At 36.6% G+C, this 20,123-nt stretch overlaps 1 protein-coding gene across 6 annotated transcripts in view; it reads left to right on the top strand.

Annotated features, from left to right (window-relative positions):
* Positions 1-1,822: 1,822 nt before the first annotated feature.
* Positions 1,823-20,123, top strand: part of LOC112054339 (uncharacterized) — a 105,515-nt gene continuing 87,214 nt past the window's right edge. For 2 of the 6 annotated variants that reach the window (XM_052888267.1, XM_052888266.1), the window contains exons 1-2: positions 1,823-2,040; positions 13,739-13,926. In XM_052888267.1, coding sequence (XP_052744227.1) covers positions 13,811-13,926 — 116 coding nt within the window. In that variant the 5' untranslated portion in view covers positions 1,823-2,040; positions 13,739-13,810. The remainder of the gene's footprint in view (positions 2,041-13,738; positions 13,927-20,123) is intronic. The other 4 variants (XR_008251965.1, XM_052888269.1, XM_052888270.1 and 1 more) reach the window with 3 other exon arrangements.

Raw genomic sequence — 20,123 nt, 5'->3', positions numbered from 1 at the left:
AGTATTTCAGAAGTTAGTTTATTTTGGTTGCCCTAAATGTACCCACCAATATTAAGGGCTCCCTTATGTTCTGCCGTGCTCGAGTAACTGCAAAAATCCTCTCTTCGGCTCTCCTACTATAAAAGAAGTCACTGGCCCTTACCTAGGTTATGGGCCTGGACGTCATTGTAATATTTTATACTGAGTGCTTAAAATAAAAAAAAAATAAAGCCCAGTAAATATAACCTCTGCCTCCGATTCCGGTGTAGGTTTGAATCCGGTCCGGGGCATGCACCTCCAACTTTTCAGTTTCTTGTCTGTCTTTTCAGCATTATAAGAAAAATATTATATCACGTGTCTTAAACGGAGAAGGAATCGTGAGGAAACCGGTTTACCAGAGAATTTTCTTAATTCTCTGCGTAGATATGTGAAGTCTGACAACCCGCTTTGGGCCAGCGTGTTGGACTATTGGCCTAACCCCTCTCATTCTGAGAGGAGACTCGAGGTCAGCAGTGAGCCGAATATTGATAAATGAATATATAAAAATAATACGCAAGCAATATGTGTCCCGGTTTTAACGATAATAATGTGGTTACCCTATGGTTAAGGCCACCCTATGTTGTGGAGTGTTTTCATAACACTGCATTACGCTTTTGTTCTAAGTAACTTTGCACTTTATACTGCAAAGTTAAGTGATTCTGGTGAATGATTCAAATAACGAGTATGACAAAAACCTGTACTTTAAGAGTTTCATTTTATACATTGACCCATATTTTTTTTTTAAATAATAAAGTTTTAGGTAAATAAAATCATGTTTGCATGTTAAATAGATTTTGATTTATAGACAAAAAAGTGTCCACAAATGGTTCGTGTATAGACACCTTGTCGCTTTGTTGTCAGCCGGTCTCTCTAAATGGCAGACGCTCTTCCGCGCGTCTCAGTTTGAAGAAAATTCTCCTTATCTTGTACAATTGAGTTATTTTGACCTCTTTGGCGCAGTTTGTAGTGCTGTGATTTTCAAAAGGTTCTGGATTCGATTTCCACTCGAAGCGTTTTAGGATTTTATACTTTATTAAGTAAATTGTTAAAGATCTGGTCTAGTGGCAGGCCTCGGCCTGAGCTAGTATACAGTCTATCGGCGAAGGCGTGACGCCAAGAGATTTAGCGTTCCAGTACTATACAGCGTAGAAATAGTTAGAGGTAAGGGTTGAAACTAGCACCTCTTTGAAGTACTTAAGTCCGCTTCTACCTTAGACTACATATTCTCTTAACATTAGGTGATATCGCAGTAAAGGGTTTTTTAATCATTGATTAAAATTAAAGTTCTTTTATATCTTTACTAATATTATAAAGCTGAAGAGTTTTCTTTTTGGTTAAACGCGCTAATCTCAGGAACTACTGGTCTGATTTGAAAAATTATTTCAATGTTAGATAGCCCATTTATCGAGGAAGGCTATAGGCTATATATTATCGCCGTATTCCTACGGGAACGGGAACCACGCGGGTGAAACCGCGCGCCGTCAGCTAGTACTATTTTAAGAATAAAGTCTGGAAAATCATTTAGATATATTTACTATATTTTATGCCGTTTTGTCCGTTCTCGTATCCAGACGGGTAAAACTGAAAAACACAGCTAGTATAAAATAAATTACTTTACAAACTTAACGTCGAAACAATCCGAGAGGCTATGAAGGTTAATATGTTGGAAACAATTTTCTTGCCCATATACCTAACTGGTCGGTAGCGTAACACAGTCATAACTTAAAGCGATGTCCGCGCTTCAAGCGCTAGAACCACCCCCTCAGTGGCGGGAAAATGGAGGAAAACGCGCGCACCCTGTGCCTTCATTCCGTGGCAGAGCGCGCGGCCGCGCGCCGTTCAATCAATAATCACGCATTTCCACTGAATAAAAATCATTTCCCTATTCCGGTACCATATAAAACAATATACCACATACAAATATAAAATCCCCGATATTAAATAGTGTTCAAAATGTATATAAACAGTGATTTATAAATTGTTTTCGCGAAGTGCGACGCAGTTTCGTTTGGGAGGTACTAGGTAAGTAATATAGGTAATTATTGGCACGTTACGATGCCCTATATTTTGTGATGTTTATATAGTTTATGCTGTCTCTATTAGTTATTATGTAAGTAGATAGTGTTTTATATTAACAGTTTTTTACACCGGTAGTGTTGAAGTTATCAAGACCTGTGTGTGTTTTATTTTTTACGTTTCGTAATAAGTATTCTAAATTTAAATATTAAAAACAAAATAAATTAATACTACGTAAGGTTTATTATAAAAATTGTCTATGGTAGATAAACCGACTATTAAATTAGTATTAAGTAAATAAGATATACTTTGCCTAAAAAATACGTTTTAAAGCGTAGTGCGGTACTGTTGGGAGGCACATTTTGTTGTATTGAAGATGTCGATGACCTTGTAGTCCCCTTAATCCCAAATTCATCCCTCTTTAGGGGTCGCCGGCGGGCGCAGGAGACAAGACGTGACAGTTCAACGAGATAAGATGCTGGAGGCATTTTGCGTCTCTAAGTTTTATGTTCTCCCTAAAATACTCAAACTTACCTATCTAATATTAAGGGTTATAGAGGGTTGAATACAAATTAATCTTGAATTAAGGAATATTTAGCTGAGTTAGATCCATCGATTGAAACAACACAATTCCCAAGTTAAACGTAAAATAACTAAAAATAATAAATCTAGAAATCGTTTTATGTTATTCTGTAGTTATGTGTTGTGCTAAGAAATAAATCATATTTATTCTAAATTATTATTCGACATCAGTTATTTTTTTTTATTCTCTACTAGTTAGCCCTTGACTACAATCTCACCTGACGGTAAGTGATGATAATTATCTAAGATGGAAGCGTGCTAATTTGCTAGGAGTAGGATGAAATCTACAGTACATTCGGTTTCTGCACGACATCGTACCGGAACGTTAAATCGCTCATCACTTGGCGGTACGTCTTAGGGTGGTCACTAGCCACGGCCGGTTCTTGCCATTACTTTCTTCTTTCTTTTTACCATTTATTCTTTCTTACGGGAATACTAATAATACGTTCTACTTTTTAAACATGACCTACAAAGTTCTAGACTTGATTACATTGATTTTCCGACTGCGTGAATAGCTGATAGTTTACAAGAAGTCCATTAATTTTACAACAACAATATTAGAATTTCTTTTCTATTTCTAAGCGACATAAAATAAACAGACAAAGTCACACGCAATAGTCCGTGAAGTGAAATGCAGTAAGAACTCAATTCGCACGTACAGCGCCCTTTAAATCATGGAAAGCTGTTTACCGACTTCGATAGTACATCCAGCTGTATGACGAAGCAAGAGAAAAGTATTAGGTTGACCATGATCTGCGTCTATTAGAATGTAGCCCCAAAATATTTATTGACTTCTGAGTGTATGACACGGCAAGTGGCATTATATTTATTTGTAACACATTTGCTCGTAAAGTATCTGTTATTTTAACAATTTTAATATTGTAATGTATCTCATTACGCACATGTGTCGTAATGTAAAGTAAAATGCACATGTGCAGCTGTAATATTATAATAAAACCTTTATAATCCGTCTAAAAACGAACGGTACTTTTTTAAACCCTAGCAAAAAGTTTTTTGTCAGAAAAGTGCTCAACATTTAATGAAAAAAAAAATAACTTTGTGAGATAAAATATAATAAATAAACATTTAATTATTTCATTTTAATAATTTTGACAATAAATGACAACCATTTATCTGTAACAGAAACAAAAAAATATTAATTTACTTCATTATTAATACTGGCTGTTTTTGATGCATTTGCCTAAAAAAAAACGCTGGTGCTCGCACTTCGGTATCTGTGTAAATTTGTAAAAATGACAAGCGTGTAAAATGTCATCAAATGGAAAACAGACATAGATGCAAATTAATTTTCAGAAAGTGTGTTCAAAGTGTGTTTCCTCGCAAATGTGTTATAAAACGTCGTATGACATACGTGCGCTTTGATAATTACAGCCTCTGCTTCCTTACTATATATAGCTCTTGCCAAAGCTCGAGCTGCAATATCGCCTCGGCTGTAATTTTTCCTAGATTTGTCTTTTAAAAGGTAGCCTGAGTTTTGTAGCCAATGACATAAAACTATTTAAAAAAAAACATTGAAGCACAGTTTACCTGTGTGGTTATGAACATTACCAAGCGACCTGTAAGAATTAATAGCTTTGTGATTATGATAGATATATTACGAAATGGTAGTAGAAAAAAATATGTACGTAGCTACTCTACTGAGCATATGCACAATTTTGTCTTTTCCATTATATATCTATCTGTATATAGTTTTTACACTTCCTGAACACACAACTCGACATTGTAGACGATATTTAGTTATTATTTGTTTAAATAACGTTCGTTGTTTAAACAAATAATAACTATAATAATAAACAAATAATATAATAAACAAAAATTTCATTGATTAAATAAAATTAAGTCAATTATGCACATTTGTCCGCCTCAATATTGACGCGCTAGTGCCCTATCTCTAGTATAAAATATCCCTGCTCACTCACACTAATACCCTCTGTGACACGGTCGCTACTGAAAGAAGTGCAAGACAACATGATGCGACAGGGGACAAAATGATGCCAAACCTCACTGTTAATTTGTGTATAGATTTTCCTGTAATCTATGTGAAATATGTGGTAAACCTACAGTCGTACTTAAAAGCTATCCGATGGTAGGGACACTTTCACTACCGCGCCCAGATTATCTGATGACTGTTACATTATACTACGCGTAATTACCTTCGCTGTCATATAAGTACATTGTGTATTTAAGGTATTAACAATACTGGTTTGATACTTTGCTATACGTGACTAGTTGTGTTCCGCGGTTTCACCCTTAGAACAGAAATACACAGAACTTATTAAGCTAACGTTTTTCACTCTCGTAGATCATATTCCTATGGGATGATAATAAAAAGTTGCCTATACAAGACAAAATAAGACATATAATCCACAGAACATACTTAATTCCGTGGTATAATTGCTTTCCTTGCCAATAATAATGGCTCTTTGACAGACCTGCATATCTTAATATTTGTTTTATTTAATAAAATTAAAAATTTTAAAAATCCCCGAAGGTCACGAAATTATCTAGAATAAAGACTTTTATGGCAAAAATTCGTTCGATCATCATAATTATGTGAGCCGGATCAAAGAAAATTGTTTATTTTTTATTTCTTCAAGAAAAATCGGATTTCCACCAATTTTTTCATGGCCAATTTTCCTACCACCAATTCTCATGTCACAGACAGACAGACACGTCAAACTTTTAGCACCCCAATTTTTGCGTCGGGGGTTAAAAATTAAATAGTGTGTCCTTTCATATATTATTAATAACCCCACTCGGATGTTTGCTAAATTCAGTAAATTAATCCCCCTCCCCTTGAAACAGCCAATCATCAATACATCATCAATAAAATTTAAGTGTATGTCTGTGATTCAAAAATAAACGTGTCAAATCTAGCTTAGACTACACGATATCAAAACACAATCAACCTTTTTTTTATTTTTGTCTGTCTGTTTGTCCGGGTTTATCGTAGGAACGGCTGAACGGATTTTAACGGGACTTTCACTGGAAGATAGATGAGGTTATCGAGCAACATATAAGCTACTTTTCATCCCGCAAAACCACAAGGTTTTTTGATTTCTAAAAACCTGAATTTCAGGCTGCCGAGCTCGCTGGCGTCCTCAAATACATATACGAGTAATATTTTTTTATATAACAATCACATTAAATTATGCCGCCTTACTGCACTTTACCCGTTGTCGCATTAACTCACGTAGGTATCTGGAGCGATTTTCCGGTCTGAATAATCGAGAATTATGTTCCCACTAGTTTTCCAAATGAGCAGCGATCAGACAATAAAAATATGTTCGTGGTGTTTATTAAATAAACTCACTCGACTAAGGGCCGTTAGGGGAATGTAATGAAATTACAGGAAATTATAAAAATCAATTAGGCCGTCAATATAATTTTAAAGGTATTAATATTCGTTATCAAACCATATTCGGCTCTTATTATATACTAGCTGACGCCGCGCGGTTTCACCCGCGTGGTTCCTGTTCCCGTAGGAATATGAGGATAGTGTATAGCCTATAGCCTTCGTCGATAAATGGGCTATCTAACACTGAAATAATTTTTGAAATCGGACCAGTAGTTCCTGAGATTAGCGCGTTCAATCAAACAAACAAACAAACAAACAAACTCTTCAGCTTTATAATATTAGTATAGATTATATCATATTCTCTCAGAATGAGAGGGGTTAGGTCAATAATCCACCATGCTGGCCAAATGCGTGGCAGATTTCACACACGCAGAGAATTAAGAAAATTATCTGGTATGCAGTTTTCCTCACAATGTTTTTCCTTTACCGTTTGAGACACGTGATATTTTATTTCTTAAAATGCACAGAACTAAAAAGTTGGAGTTGCATGCCCCGGACCGGATTTGAACCCACACCCTCCGAAATCGGAGGCAGAGGTCATATCCACTGGGCTTTTTCTTTATAATATTAGTATAGAAGTATAGATTAGTATAGAAAAATTAACCTCACATGGTATCAATCAATCAATCAATATTCATTTAATAAATATACTTATACTTAAGATAATGGTGATAACAATTAGTCGAAAACTTAAAATTAAATTTACGAGGGTTCCAAATGCGCCTTGGTCCGAGAAGAGCCCACAACAAACTCAGCCAAGTTTTCCTTTTTTTAGTTTATCACCATTTATCAATAAGTGTATAAGTAGCCTGTCGTAACCTGTCGTAGCCTAACCAAAATTGCTTGGAAATGAAATACATTTCATTTCCAAGCAATTTTGTCGTTTACATAATCATTAACACTATAATACGACTTTTCTAAAAGCTTGCGTTCAATAAAAACTTTGAACTTATTGAGAGAAAATATCACCCGTCATATCACCCGATGGACGTCCACAGCAGAACATAGGCCTTTCGTAGGGACTTCCTACCTATAAATAAATTGGTAAATTCAAAATGTGTGGACGTATTAATTTTATTTAATGTTTGCCTTATAATATTATATTATTATGTATTATTTGGCTGATTTCTGTACTATCCTACCTACTATATTGTCTTCAATTAATATTTCATATAATCAAGACTTTTCTAAAAGCTTGCGTTTAATAGAAACTTTGAACTTATTGATAGACTTGCCAGTTTCACGTGGCAGTTTATTATATAAAAAGTATACCTAACCTATAAAAAATTACTAATTTGTACTGTTTAGAATTTTAATTAAGAAACACAAAGAGCTATAGTATCTCTAGAAGTGAAGGCACTAGGTCGTGTAGCTCGGCGACGTTGGAGGAGGCTTCTTGTCACGCTTCCTTAATTGAAGATACTCCTGTAAAGTTGCGAGCTTGCACTAAATTATAAATTGGGTTTTCCTCTTCGTGGAAAATTCATTTGGATGTTTTTTTTTTTCCAGCTACGAGGCTTTAAGCTCTAGGAACGTTCAACTTTTATTGTTTATAGTTTCTAATTAAAAAAAAAAATTACTTATGAGATTGTACTCATATTTTGCTAATTCGAAAGTAATTTTAAAAAACATACTCTTAAAAAAATTAACATAATTTTTTTTTTTGATGAGAAATATTCTATTTTATATACAACTAGCGGACCCGCTCCAGCTTCGCTTTGACTTATGATGCACTTCTTCCCTATCCCTACCCTACCCTGCTTCTACCCTACTCCTACCCTACACCTACATTACCTCTACCGTACCTCAAACCTACCCCTACCCTAGTTTTATATACAATATGCAGGACTAGCACTACTAATAGCTAGCAGAACCTCGCGGTTTCAGCTGCAGGGAATACGGGGATGAAGAATATCCTAAGTTACTTACTCCTTTGTGTTACTCCCTGATAATGTAGCTTATTATTGGCGAAAGAATTTTTCAAATCGGTACAGTGGTTTTGAGCTTCATCATATCAGCCGATGGACGTCCACTGCAGGACATAGGCCTTTTGTAGGGACTTCCAAACATCACGATACTGAGCCGCCTGCATCCAGCGAATCCCTGCGACTCGCTTGATGTCGTCAGTCCACCTGGTGGGGGGTCGGCCAACACTGCGCTTACTAGTGCGGGGTCGCCATTCCAGCACTTTGGGACCCCAACGTCCATCGGCTCTTCGAACTATGTGCCCCGCCCATTGCCACTTCAGCTTCGCAACTCGTTGAGCTATGTCGGTGACTTTGGTTCTTCTGCGGATCTCCTCATTTCTGATTCGATCACGCAGAGATACTCCTAACATAGCTCGTTCCATCGCCCTCTGTGTGACTCTAAGCCTTCTTATGAGGCCCATAGTTAGCGACCAAGTCTCGGAACCATAGGTCATCACTGGCAACACGCACTGTTCGAAGACTTTTGTCTTCAGGCACTGAGGAATTTCGGACGAAAAGATGTCGCGAAGCTTCCCGAATGCAGCCCAGCCGAGTTGGATTCGACGGTTCACCTCTTTCTCGAAATTGGACCTACCTAACTGGATCATATGTCCTAGGTATATGTATTCGTCTACAATTTCGAGTGCAGCGTTCTCAACTATAACTGGGTGGAGCGATACATGAGCATTACACATTATTTTTGTTTTGCCCATGTTCATTTTCAGGCCCACCTGTTGAGAAACGCTGCTGAGGTCATTGAGCATGGTACTAAGGTCATCCAGAGTCTGTGCCATGATGACTACATCATCCGCGAACCGCAGTTGAGTGATGTACTCGCCATTGATGTTGATGCCAAGTCCGCTCCAGTCCAGAAGCTTAAAGACGTCTTCCAGTGCGGCGGTAAATAGCTTCGGAGAGATCACATCTCCCTGACGCACTCCTCGCTGCAACTGGATTGGCCTCGTAGTCTGATCCTGAATACGGACTGACATAGTGGCGTTTTCGTACAAGCACTTCAACGCTTGGATATACCTGTAATCAATTCGGCATCTCTGCAATGACCTTAGCACAGCCCAGGTTTCCACCGAATCGAAGGCTTTCTCATAGTCCACAAACGCTAAGCAAAGTGGCTGGTTATACTCGTGAGTCTTCTGTATAACCTGCCGCAGCGTATGGATGTGGTCTATGGTACTAAAGCCTTTTCGGAAACCGGCTTGTTCGGGAGGCTGGAAGTCGTCAAACCTATTAGCGAGACGATTCGTAATGACTCTCGAGAACAATTTGTAAACATGGCTTAGCAGCGAGATGGGTCTGTAATTCTTCAGCAAGGTGTTGTCACCTTTTTTGAAGAACAGAACCACCACGCTCCTATGCCACGCCTCAGGCGTCGTGCCCTCGTGAATGACGGAATTGAACAATCGCTGAAGGACTTTAAGTATCGGTTTTCCACCCGCTTTCAGGAGTTCTGCTGTGATTCCGTCCTCACCTGGCGCCTTATTGTTCTTCAGGTGTTTGAGAGCCACACTAATCTCGTATAGGCTGACGTCCGGGATATCTTCGGTATAGTGTCGGGTCAACTTGGCTCTGGGGTCTTTAGCCAAATTGGCAACAGGCTGCTGAGTAGTCGTGTATAGCTGTCCATAGAACTTCTCGACCTCACTTAATAACTCGGGCTTGGAAGAAATTAGATTACCGTGGTTTTGAGCTTATTCGTTACATATATAAATACAAATCTTTCCTCTTTTTAATATTAGTGTAGATTTGCTCACGCCGCGCAATTTCACTGCGTGGTTCCCGTTCCCGTAGGAATACGGGGATAATAATAATGACCTATAATCTTCCTCGATAAATGGGCTATCTAACACTGAAAGAATTTTTCAAATCGGACCAGTAGTTCCTAAGATTAGCGCAAACAAACAAATTCTTCAGCTTTATAATATTATTTATAGATGAGATTAATACTTAGTTCATTAAATCCCATTTTTTTTTATATAAAAGTGCGTAACCACCTCTTTATTTCTTGCTGTCAAAATGAAAGTACAGCAAGTGACTCTAGTAGGTATAGAAACTTTAATTAAATATCAATTATGAGAAATAGTCAAAACTAAAGTCAACAAGGATCGGTTGGCTTTGTGCTCCAAAGACACGGATTCATAGTAGAAGCCAGAAGGACTTAGCTAGGTTAACAAGATAGCTCGACTAGTATCGAGACGAATGACCACAGGCAAGGCGCGTGTGACAATCGATACTCTCATGTAGGTCAGGCTTTGTAGTCCGGGAGATGATGACGTTTCTGTTTTTTTGTTTATCGGGGGTAGGGCGGGGAGGTTGTAACCCCTTTCAGGTTAACGCGCTTTGATCTTAGACTGCTTCGTGTATTTTATTTGATCGAACTTTTACTATCTATTATCTATTTTTTGATGTGAATATGTCTAAAATAGCTTCGCTATTGAATATTCGTAGATAGTTTAAATGGTATCTGATAATATAAAGTAAAATGTTCTATTTATTTAAAACATAGGCGTTTTCCAATATATCAATATTTCGTTTAGTGGCTGTGTTTTCGACTTTTACGTGTTTTATTTTATTAATAATTATACATAGAGTAAAATACGTAGCGATTTTAGAAAACTGTGCTTCATAAAATATGCAGATAGGTATAAGATTATGTTTTGCTTTCTTTTTTTTTCACCATAATATTTTAAAGGTTGCAGTTTTTCTAACGAAAGTCGGCTATAATTTTAACAGCTTTTCTTTGTCCAGTAATTTTTCTACTTATTATTTTCATCATTATCAGCCGATGGACGTCCACTGCTGGTCTCTTGCATGAACTTCCAAACAAAACGGTCTAGAGCCGCCAGCACCCAGCGGCTGATTGCAACCCGCTTGTTGTAAAAAAAAAACATTTCTTACTTAGTATCAAATATCAATAACGAATTCAATACCGTGGTTTTGCTCAGTACTTTATTCAGTATCGGTAGACACTTTTCAGTTGGAGTTTTCTATCTAAAATGAAACGAGTCAGTTTGAAAAATGTATCGTAATTTTTTCCGAGCTTGATAAAAGGTATATAAATCGCAGTCACTTTATCGCAGAAACACGAGAATTCGCCGAGCCCTACTCGTATTATACATTATGTATATTTCTTCTTGATGTAATAACTGCTCTGAAACTGAAATGTAAAAGATTCTAGGCTAAATGTTAGCATTATTATTGTATTTACCTACTCAGAAAAATATTTTTCGAAAAATTTTGCGTAAAATCTAAAAAAATAACGGACGCTTCTTTGGATCGTAATTAAGATTCTCTGTGCCTAATATTTACATTTTACAGTTATAAATGCAGCCTTTATGTGTTGCATTTTACTAAACTTAGATTAATCTAATACTATCTAATCTTAATCTTTGTATAAATTATTATAATTATTTTTTTTTGTTGGTTAGATTTTTATTTACAAGTACTTTTACAAAGATTAAAAATGTCGTATACTGATTTAATTATTAAGGCAAACCTACTTTGAATTCAGCCCTGTATTCAAAGTAGATTATATAAGTTTTATATTAACGCTTTGATAATCCCCCAACAGTAACGAATGGGCTAATATAAATAGCTAGAAATAATGTTTAATTAGTGCACCTTTTAACTGTTGTAACCTGACAATTGACCGATTTTACCGTCATTTACGGTTTCCTCATTATGCTCTTTCATTGGATACTATTTGGTATATTTAAATAAGTATACAAAATTTTTCTTAGGAGAAAAATCTTAATAGGAAGGGAAAATAGAGTGCATTTTTGCGCACACACTATAATATATTTTGTGTATATGGTTAATTTAAACATGAGATTGGCCGCCGTGGTAGAAAAATTCGGGCGGAAGCATAATATTATGTACTAGCGGAAATTAAGTAACTTCTCCCGTTTTCCCAACATTTCCCTTCACTGCTCTGCTCCTATTGATTGTAGCGTGATGAAAAGTATACTATAACCTGCCCAGGAGTATGAAGAATAATTGTATCAAGTTTTGTTAAAATCCGTCGAGTAGTTTTTGTTTCTATAACGAACATACAGACAGACAGACAAAAATTTTACTGATTGCATTTTTGGCATCACTAATGACCCCCTGATAGTTATTTTGGAAATATATTTCATGTACAGAATTGACCTCTCTACAGATTTATTATAAGTATAGATAGATTAGTAGTCAAGTACAGCCTTAAATTTAGTTTCTATTTTTCCTGCGTCCTTAGGCTTCATAAGTACAGATTTTAACTATTTCTTAATACTTTATCAATATAAAGTTCACATACATATAACCTAGATAATCTTGTAATACAGGAAACGCCGCTGGAATAATAACTTTAAGTAATATAAACCCCGCTTTGCAGTTATGAAATGCTAACATAATATTCTCAGAATTTTAAATCTCGCGAAAATATTTTCATAACAGCGTATCATCAGAAATTCGCCTCGGGCCCGCAACAGATGTGAAGAATGGCTAATAAATACGGAAATTTTACAGCAAAAGCTCTTATAATAACAACTATAGGTACGTGTATTGCTTTCGCTTATAGGGTTCCGTGGTTGAATAGTTAAACCAAGTTTTGCCCCTGGGTATTTTTGCGATAGTTGTACCGTATCTATTTCATTAAAATAATATTTATAATTTACATTTCGTATTTTCCTTCAGGTACCTTTATACTGATTAATTTTAAATAAGCTATATTATTTTTACGAATGCTAAACCAAATTTTGATCTTGGACTAATGTTAGTTAATGTTGTTAGTAAAGTTGTGCTGCACGCCGTCATAGCTAAGAGCCGTGATAGCCCAGTGGAAATGACCTCCGCCTCCGATTCCGGAGGGCGTAGGTTCGAATCCGGTCCGGTAGTGATGCGCGGGTCTAAGAATTTAAGAAATTAAATATCACGTGTCTAAACGATGAAGAAAAACATTGTGAGGAAACCTGCATACCTGAGAATTTTGTTAATTGTAATATCTTTTCGAATGACATATCAATTTCGACGGGTGTTTCAGATTATCTTGAATTTAAAACTCCCTTTTTGTTTTTAGTATAATAATGTACCAAGTACCTACTAGTTAGGTATACTTTACTGTTTCCGTATGGATCATATTAATTCAAAACTGATTTACTAATATTTATGATACCCGCACCGCACTGATTCACAATTTCATCCAATTAGAAAGACGCTATATTCATATTTGTAAGATGCGAAAGTCTGTCTGTCTCAAAATTAAGATTGTAACAAAATGGAGCAGAAGAAGGTTACTTTTGTTCCCGGATAAATCCCGAGGGATTTGTGAAAGTAGAATATGTAACGAAAGCCGTGACTTCTTTGGGGTTCAAAACACGAGTTGCAAATATAAAAGATTTAGCCATATTTTTAGACTTAAAATAATTAAACTAATCATCTTTCATCATCATCATTATCAGCCGATGGAGGTCCTTTGCTGGATATATGCCTCTTACATGGACTTCCAAACACAACGGTCTCGAGCCGCCAGCATCCAGCGGCTCCCTGCAACAAGATTGATGTCCTCAATCCACCTAGTGGGGAGTCGACCAATATTAAGCAGCACCTGTAATAAAAACCACCAATAATTATGTCGAATCACCTAGCCTCAGAATAAAAGTAAAATAAAATTCACTACGGAACACTTTACAAACTGTGTATAACTCAAACATTAATTAATAACGCATATTTTGTACAACCATTAAAATCCATAAAACATCTTAAAAATAATTTCTCTTTGCAGTGTTCTCTACATAACTGCCGAATCTATCGGCGAGTGTGATAACTTTCGCTTGATGAAGTGAACTGCTACCAAATGGACCTTGCGGTGAACTTGGATCGGGAGGATTACAGGATGGCGCCGCCGGCTTCCTGCATGGGCACGGAGCATGGCTGCGTCATGTTCGACTGTTTGGTGCATCTGTGGGAATGGTGAGTTTAGTAATAGACACTCGGAAATTTCAACCTTCTATTGTCGACCAATAGCGGCGGTGTTGAAATTACGGTATATTGTAGGGCTAGGCCTAAGATGCGCATCATGACGAGAAATAGACACATGTCGACAAACAGCGCCAGAATTAAAAATATCGCTCTCTCTTTCGTTGCGTTGGGACGAAATAGAGAGCGATATTTTTAATTCTGGCGCTGTTTGTCGACATGTGTCTATTTCTCGTCATGATGCGCATCTTAGGCCTAGCCCTACAATATACCGTAATTTCAACACCGCCGCTATTGGTCGACATGTGTCTATTTCTCGTCATGATGCGCATCTTAGGCCTAGCCCTACAATATACCGTTCTTTAGAACACCTGATATAATTTCTCTACAAAACTTTTGCTTCTGCTTTTATTAAAACCAGTGTAGTATTTATGGCTGTAAGTATAGAGCAGCCATACTCAGGTGCATCTGTCCCGGAATTCTATAGATGTCGTTACCGAAGGCGTTAGTAACTTACTATAGACTAAGAGCCCGTGAACGCCAGACCTTCTACATTTTATAAAAGCTGAAAGTTAGTCAGCTCATGCTCCTACCATAAGTAAGTACGGTAGCCAAATGGAATATAGAATTGGCCCGTGGTGACTTTGGGAGGTAACAGGTATTAAGGATATACGTATAGGTATAAAGTGTAATTTTTTAATCAACCCTTCGAAAAATACTATTTAATTTGAAACTTCAAGGGTCTCTAGTGAAGGGTTGCCATGAAGCCAAGTGTCTGGCAATTTCGCATAATATGCCGATAAAAATATATAAAAAAAATATATTTTATAGTTAGACAGTTGATCTGGATCCTTAAAACGTGCTAAGCCACCCCGGCCAAACTCTATAATTGGCTACCGTACTTACATTTTATGGTAGGAGCATTCCAAATTCAAAAATTCAAAATTCATTTATTTTAAGTAGGCTCAGTTTACAAGTCTTTTGATACATCAGATGACTATTTGTAAACATTCTACCACCGGTTCGGAAGGCAGGTTTTGCTGAGAAGAAACCGGCAAAAAAATTAACAGTTCCTTTTTTTTAAAAAAATCATACAATATTATAATTTACGATTGATGATAACATTACAATTTCTTATAGTTTTACTTCCTGTGTGAAGGTGGAAGCTGATCCAATGGCCTCCAAGGATCATTATCCTTAAGGAACTCATCCATGAGCTGTAAAAATAAAGTAATAAACTTTCAGCTTTTATAAAATGCCGAAGGTCTGGCTGTCGCTGCTCTCCGTCTACTACAAGTGACGTCTATTCGTATGGCAGACTGAGATTCTAGCGTACTCTATTGAATATGATATTGCGTCAGTTAACTATCGACCTTATGCAAATACGATAGAGTCGCAAATAGAATAGCGCGTGCTAAATACCCACCTACCCCTTTTATTTAGCTACGGTAGAAAACTGTCGCCTGTCACAAAGTTGCATCCGTACCGAGTTGGTGTCATTTAATGTGACACCTGTTTGCGTGATCTAAATATAAAAGTCTCTCAGAGTTTACTTTCTTCTTGAAATAGGTTTTCTTTTTCGGATTGTGTATTTGTTATAGGTTAGGGGATTTGATCGAGTGCAGAGGCTCTAGGACTAGAATAATGTAGATAACAGTAGGAAACAAACGCGAGGTAAGTTTCGCGTAAAGACACGCGTGAAGACACAGACGGACAAGAGAAATTCGGATTTTGGTTTAAATTTTTAAATGTTAGGGTTTATTTCTTCGTGGGTTGAGTGAAATTTTGGCTGGTGGGAGGCTTCGGCCGTGGCGAGTTACCACCCTACCGGCAAAGCGATTTAGCGTTCCGGTACGATGCCGTGTAGAAACCGAAAGGGGTGTGGATTTTCATCCTCCTCCTAACAAGTTAGCCCGCTTCCATCTTAGATTGCATCATCACTTACCATCAGGTGAGATTGTAGTCAAGGGCTAACTTGTAAAAAAAAAAAAAAATAAGGGCTGACGCACTGTAACACAAAGCACAGAATACATAATATTTACAAGGTAGTTTAGTGAGTAGTCAACGCCCCGCGGTTTCACCCGTATAGTTTTCGGTCGTATAGGAATACGGGAATAAAATATAACCTATGACACTCACAAATAACGTGGCTGTCTAGTGAGGGGCGTAGCTACCACCGTATCAGCCTTCACACACGTAGAGAATTAAGAAAATCTCAAGTATGCAGGTTTCCTCACGCATGTTTTCCTTCCTGAGACACGTGATATTTATTTTTTTAAATGCCCATAACTGAAAAGTTGGAGGTGCATGTCCCGGAGCGGATTCGAACCTACGCTCTGCGAGTCAAAGGCAGACGTCCACTGGGCTATCACGTCTCTATACTATAGTATGCACCAAACTCCAAGCCAGTTCTGAACACGAAGCGTGGAATGGGTGTGGATTGTCTTCCTACTCCTAACAAGTTAGCCCGCTACCATCTTAGATTACATCATCACTTACCATCAGGTGGGAATGTGGTCAAGGGCTAACTTGTAAAAAAAAAGCGTATGCGCAGTGTATAAAACTTTATCTAAACGGGGTTATATTTACGCAGTTGCTTGAGTTAATCTTACCACTACATCTTAAAGGAGATCCTAGGACACTAACAAAGTAACAAATTTCTAGAATTCTAGGGAACAGTTCTCAATTTGTAGTACAAAGTAGTTACAAACTTATTAGATAGGAACTTGGAATCGCTTAAGTTGCAACTTGCAATGGAATTACCTGACGCTGAACAAAGCGAGCGGTAACTTTTGTGATGTTTACTTAAACTTGAGCGTTTAGGTATTTAACTAAAACGTTATCTAACTTATGTGGTAAGTACAAACACAGAGTAACCAGAGACTTTACAAACTTCGTGCTGAAACCGTTGCAACCCACAAAAAAAAAAAAAAAACAAAAGTCACGCGTCTCTTTGACATCCGCGTATACAAACTTTTTTCATAATTTGTATTTCGAAATTTACCACTAACAACAATTACGTAAATAAATATAATAATCAATAATAACCAATAAAATAATACTCCATCTTTTTCCATCCAAGGCCTTTTGTAGGGACTTCCAAACATCACGATACTGAGTCGCCAGCGAATCTCTGCGACTCGCTTGATGTCGTCAGTCCACCTGATGGGGGTCAACCACCACTGCCTATCTAGTGGGGGTCATTTTCCAATACAATAATGGGGAAATGACCCCCAATACAATAATGTGGTTTTCCATTTTGTATTAGTAACAGAGTCTCTGCGCTAAACTGCGGTTGGACGGACGGGCAGACAGACGTACAAGGCGAAACTATAAGGGTTCCTTGTGGACTAGGGAACCCTAATAAGAGTGTTATCGAAAACTTGAAAAGTTGCCTTCAAGTTTTGTTTTGTTGAATAAAGTTATCTTAAAAAAACGTACTCCACTGGAAAGAAGTTTAAAAATATTAATATATTAGCAGACACGACTTTGTCTGCTAATAGCTGCATAATATTATAAAAATGTCTAACATTCTTAAATCTGTCATTGTTTTTAAACCCTACGGTTATTTTTAATGGCTACTTTCAGTTATTTGACTTTGTTTTCGTAAACAAAAGGTTTTAATTCGTTCACGGTACCTTGCAACTAACAATGCTTAAACCTATTACCTTAATCCCCCAATAAGAAGGGAAAGTATCGGCTACGTTTAACCTTCGTTTATCTACGATCCTATTATGAATTTAATACACCTATTGATATGCGTTTTGTTGGCAATTAAGGCAATTTTCTTAAAGAGCAGTTTAACTACCTTTAACTAGTAATTTTTTGGCGGTTTATAAAAGTACTTAGGTACAGTAAAGAAGCGAAGTCCAGTATATTTTAGTAAGAAGTTAACACGGAAAAAAGAGTAAACGAGAACGATAAAGGGATTATGGAATTATGTGAATTGTGAACAAAGGAATTGCCTGACTCGATCTTCTTTTCTTGATCTTGGTCGTGATGCCGACGAATCCGGCTCGAAGGACCAAAAATGTTGAGGAGAATGTGATTTCTATCTCTTGTTGATTGATTTGGTCATTATTTTAATAAAATTATCCGGATTATCGTATGTGATTTAATTTTTGAAGCGTACATTTTTTCAGTTAGAGAAAATTAATTACAGATACGTACAGACAGTTGACGTTTAATTAACTTGCACTTGACAGATAGTTGACATTGGAGGTGTTCTGTGTTGCGCATTAACAGGAATTTACGAATACTATAGATCTTATTATATATAGAGTAACTTACAATACATTGGTCAAAAAAAATTGAAACCGAAGTTCAACATGATATTAATCTTCTGTTTAATATTATGTTGGACAATGTGATATTATTCTAGTCTGATTCTGAGATACCTCATTATAGGTACGAGTAAGCAGAAGTTCTTGAAAATAGCAGTGCGTTGCCCTACTGGGACCGAACGATTATCACTGACAGGTATATTGTTGCTAATAGACCTGATATAGTGATAGTCGATCGGTCGGTAACGATAATCTGGTTAAAGCTGAGGAAAAAGTATCAAAATACTTGGACCTTTCTCACGAGATTACTGCCATGTGGACTGATGAGTCAACTATTATTGTTCCGATAGTAGTTTCAGTCAATGGTCTTATAGCAAAAACTCTTTCTGACCTATCAGAAACAGGGATAAATACAGGAAATGATCTATTTTTATAAATATTACAATCACTACGTTTAAAAAGATACTGTTTTTTTGCTCTACTAAAAAGTAGTCATTTCTGACTTTTTAACAAAAGACCAACATCTCAAGAAGCTTTCGCTAAACTGTTGGATCAAGGGTCGGATGAAGAAGGCAGTTATTCTTGAGACGGCGCGTATTGTGAGGAGATTCCTCACTCTAGAACCTGCACCGGTTGCTTGGGCACTCAATTGTCCCGCAGCGGGGGGGTTGAATTATTATTTTTTATAACTTTTTAATAGTGTTTTTTTCATTTTGTATTTTATCAACATTGTTAATAATATAAAAAAGGATAAATAAATAAATAAGAGATAAAAATTAATATCACCTGTGATCGAAGAACTTGTAACGTAAGTGCTCTTTTTTCTGCGGGTAGACGTTACTATGAAAAATTCAGGACGTAGATAGTTCCAAACCGCAAACTGGTGGCAAAAAAAAAATAGGAAACCAAGTATTGTGTAAAGCCAAGCCTAATGAAAAGTCTAGACGTATTGTTAAAAGTTTCCATGATGAAAACTTTGCGATGAAAATGATTCTGGACGCTGGCAGTAAGTACCTTTACCTCAGTAAGTTTTTGTACGTATTTAAAATACATCATTAAAATTTAAATATTAACTTAATAACTTATTTAAATAAACTACTCATCAGGCATGAAATATACAATAAATACAACTGTTAAGTAATTAAATAGTATTTTGGAAAAAACAATTAATTATTTATTAACGTGCATTACCTAATTCATCTTAATATGTACTTATATACAAGAAAGGTCATTCATTAACATATCTCGAAAACCGCTGACGTACAAAGTTGAAATTTGGGAGGGAGTTAGTTCATAGGTACTAGAGGTCCACTAAGAACGGCATTTGCGAGAGGGCCGGATATGACCTCTGCCTCCGATTCCGGAGGGTGTGAGTTCGAAACCGGTCCGGGTCATGCACCTCCAACTTTTCAGTTGGGTATAAATATTTCAGAGACATATCTAACGATACTGCGCAATTCAAATTTTTTTTTATGACAAATTCGTTGGAAAAATAAAAAAAAAAAAATAAAATAAATCTTGGCTGTGGGTGGGAAAAAGTGCGTTTGGAACCCTCGTAACTTTAATTTTAAGTTTTCGACTATTATTAACACCATTGGATTAAATTAAGTTGTGACATAATCCTGACATTTCAAAAGTGCTTGTTATCTAAGCCTAATTGATATAAATGATTTTTTGAATTAGAATTTTAAAGCATCGGAATAAACCATCCAAGGATTTAATCATAAGCATTTTCATAAAACGTTGCAAAACTAATAGTTATAAGTTTGACTCCTTTCACTGGATTCTTCCGTTCAATTTGTTACAAAGAATCACCATTTCCATTATTCTCATGAACACGGAATCAGTTTGTGGCAAAGTTTTCCAAGAGTTTCCAAACGAGATATCGAACTAGAGTTATACAAAGTA

The sequence above is a fragment of the Bicyclus anynana genome, chromosome 22 (genome assembly GCF_947172395.1).
Source record: "Bicyclus anynana chromosome 22, ilBicAnyn1.1, whole genome shotgun sequence".
Classification (NCBI taxonomy): Eukaryota; Metazoa; Arthropoda; class Insecta; order Lepidoptera; family Nymphalidae; genus Bicyclus; species Bicyclus anynana.
The sequence above is the reverse complement of the archived record's forward strand: the minus strand, read 5'-3'. Positions and strand labels throughout refer to the sequence as shown.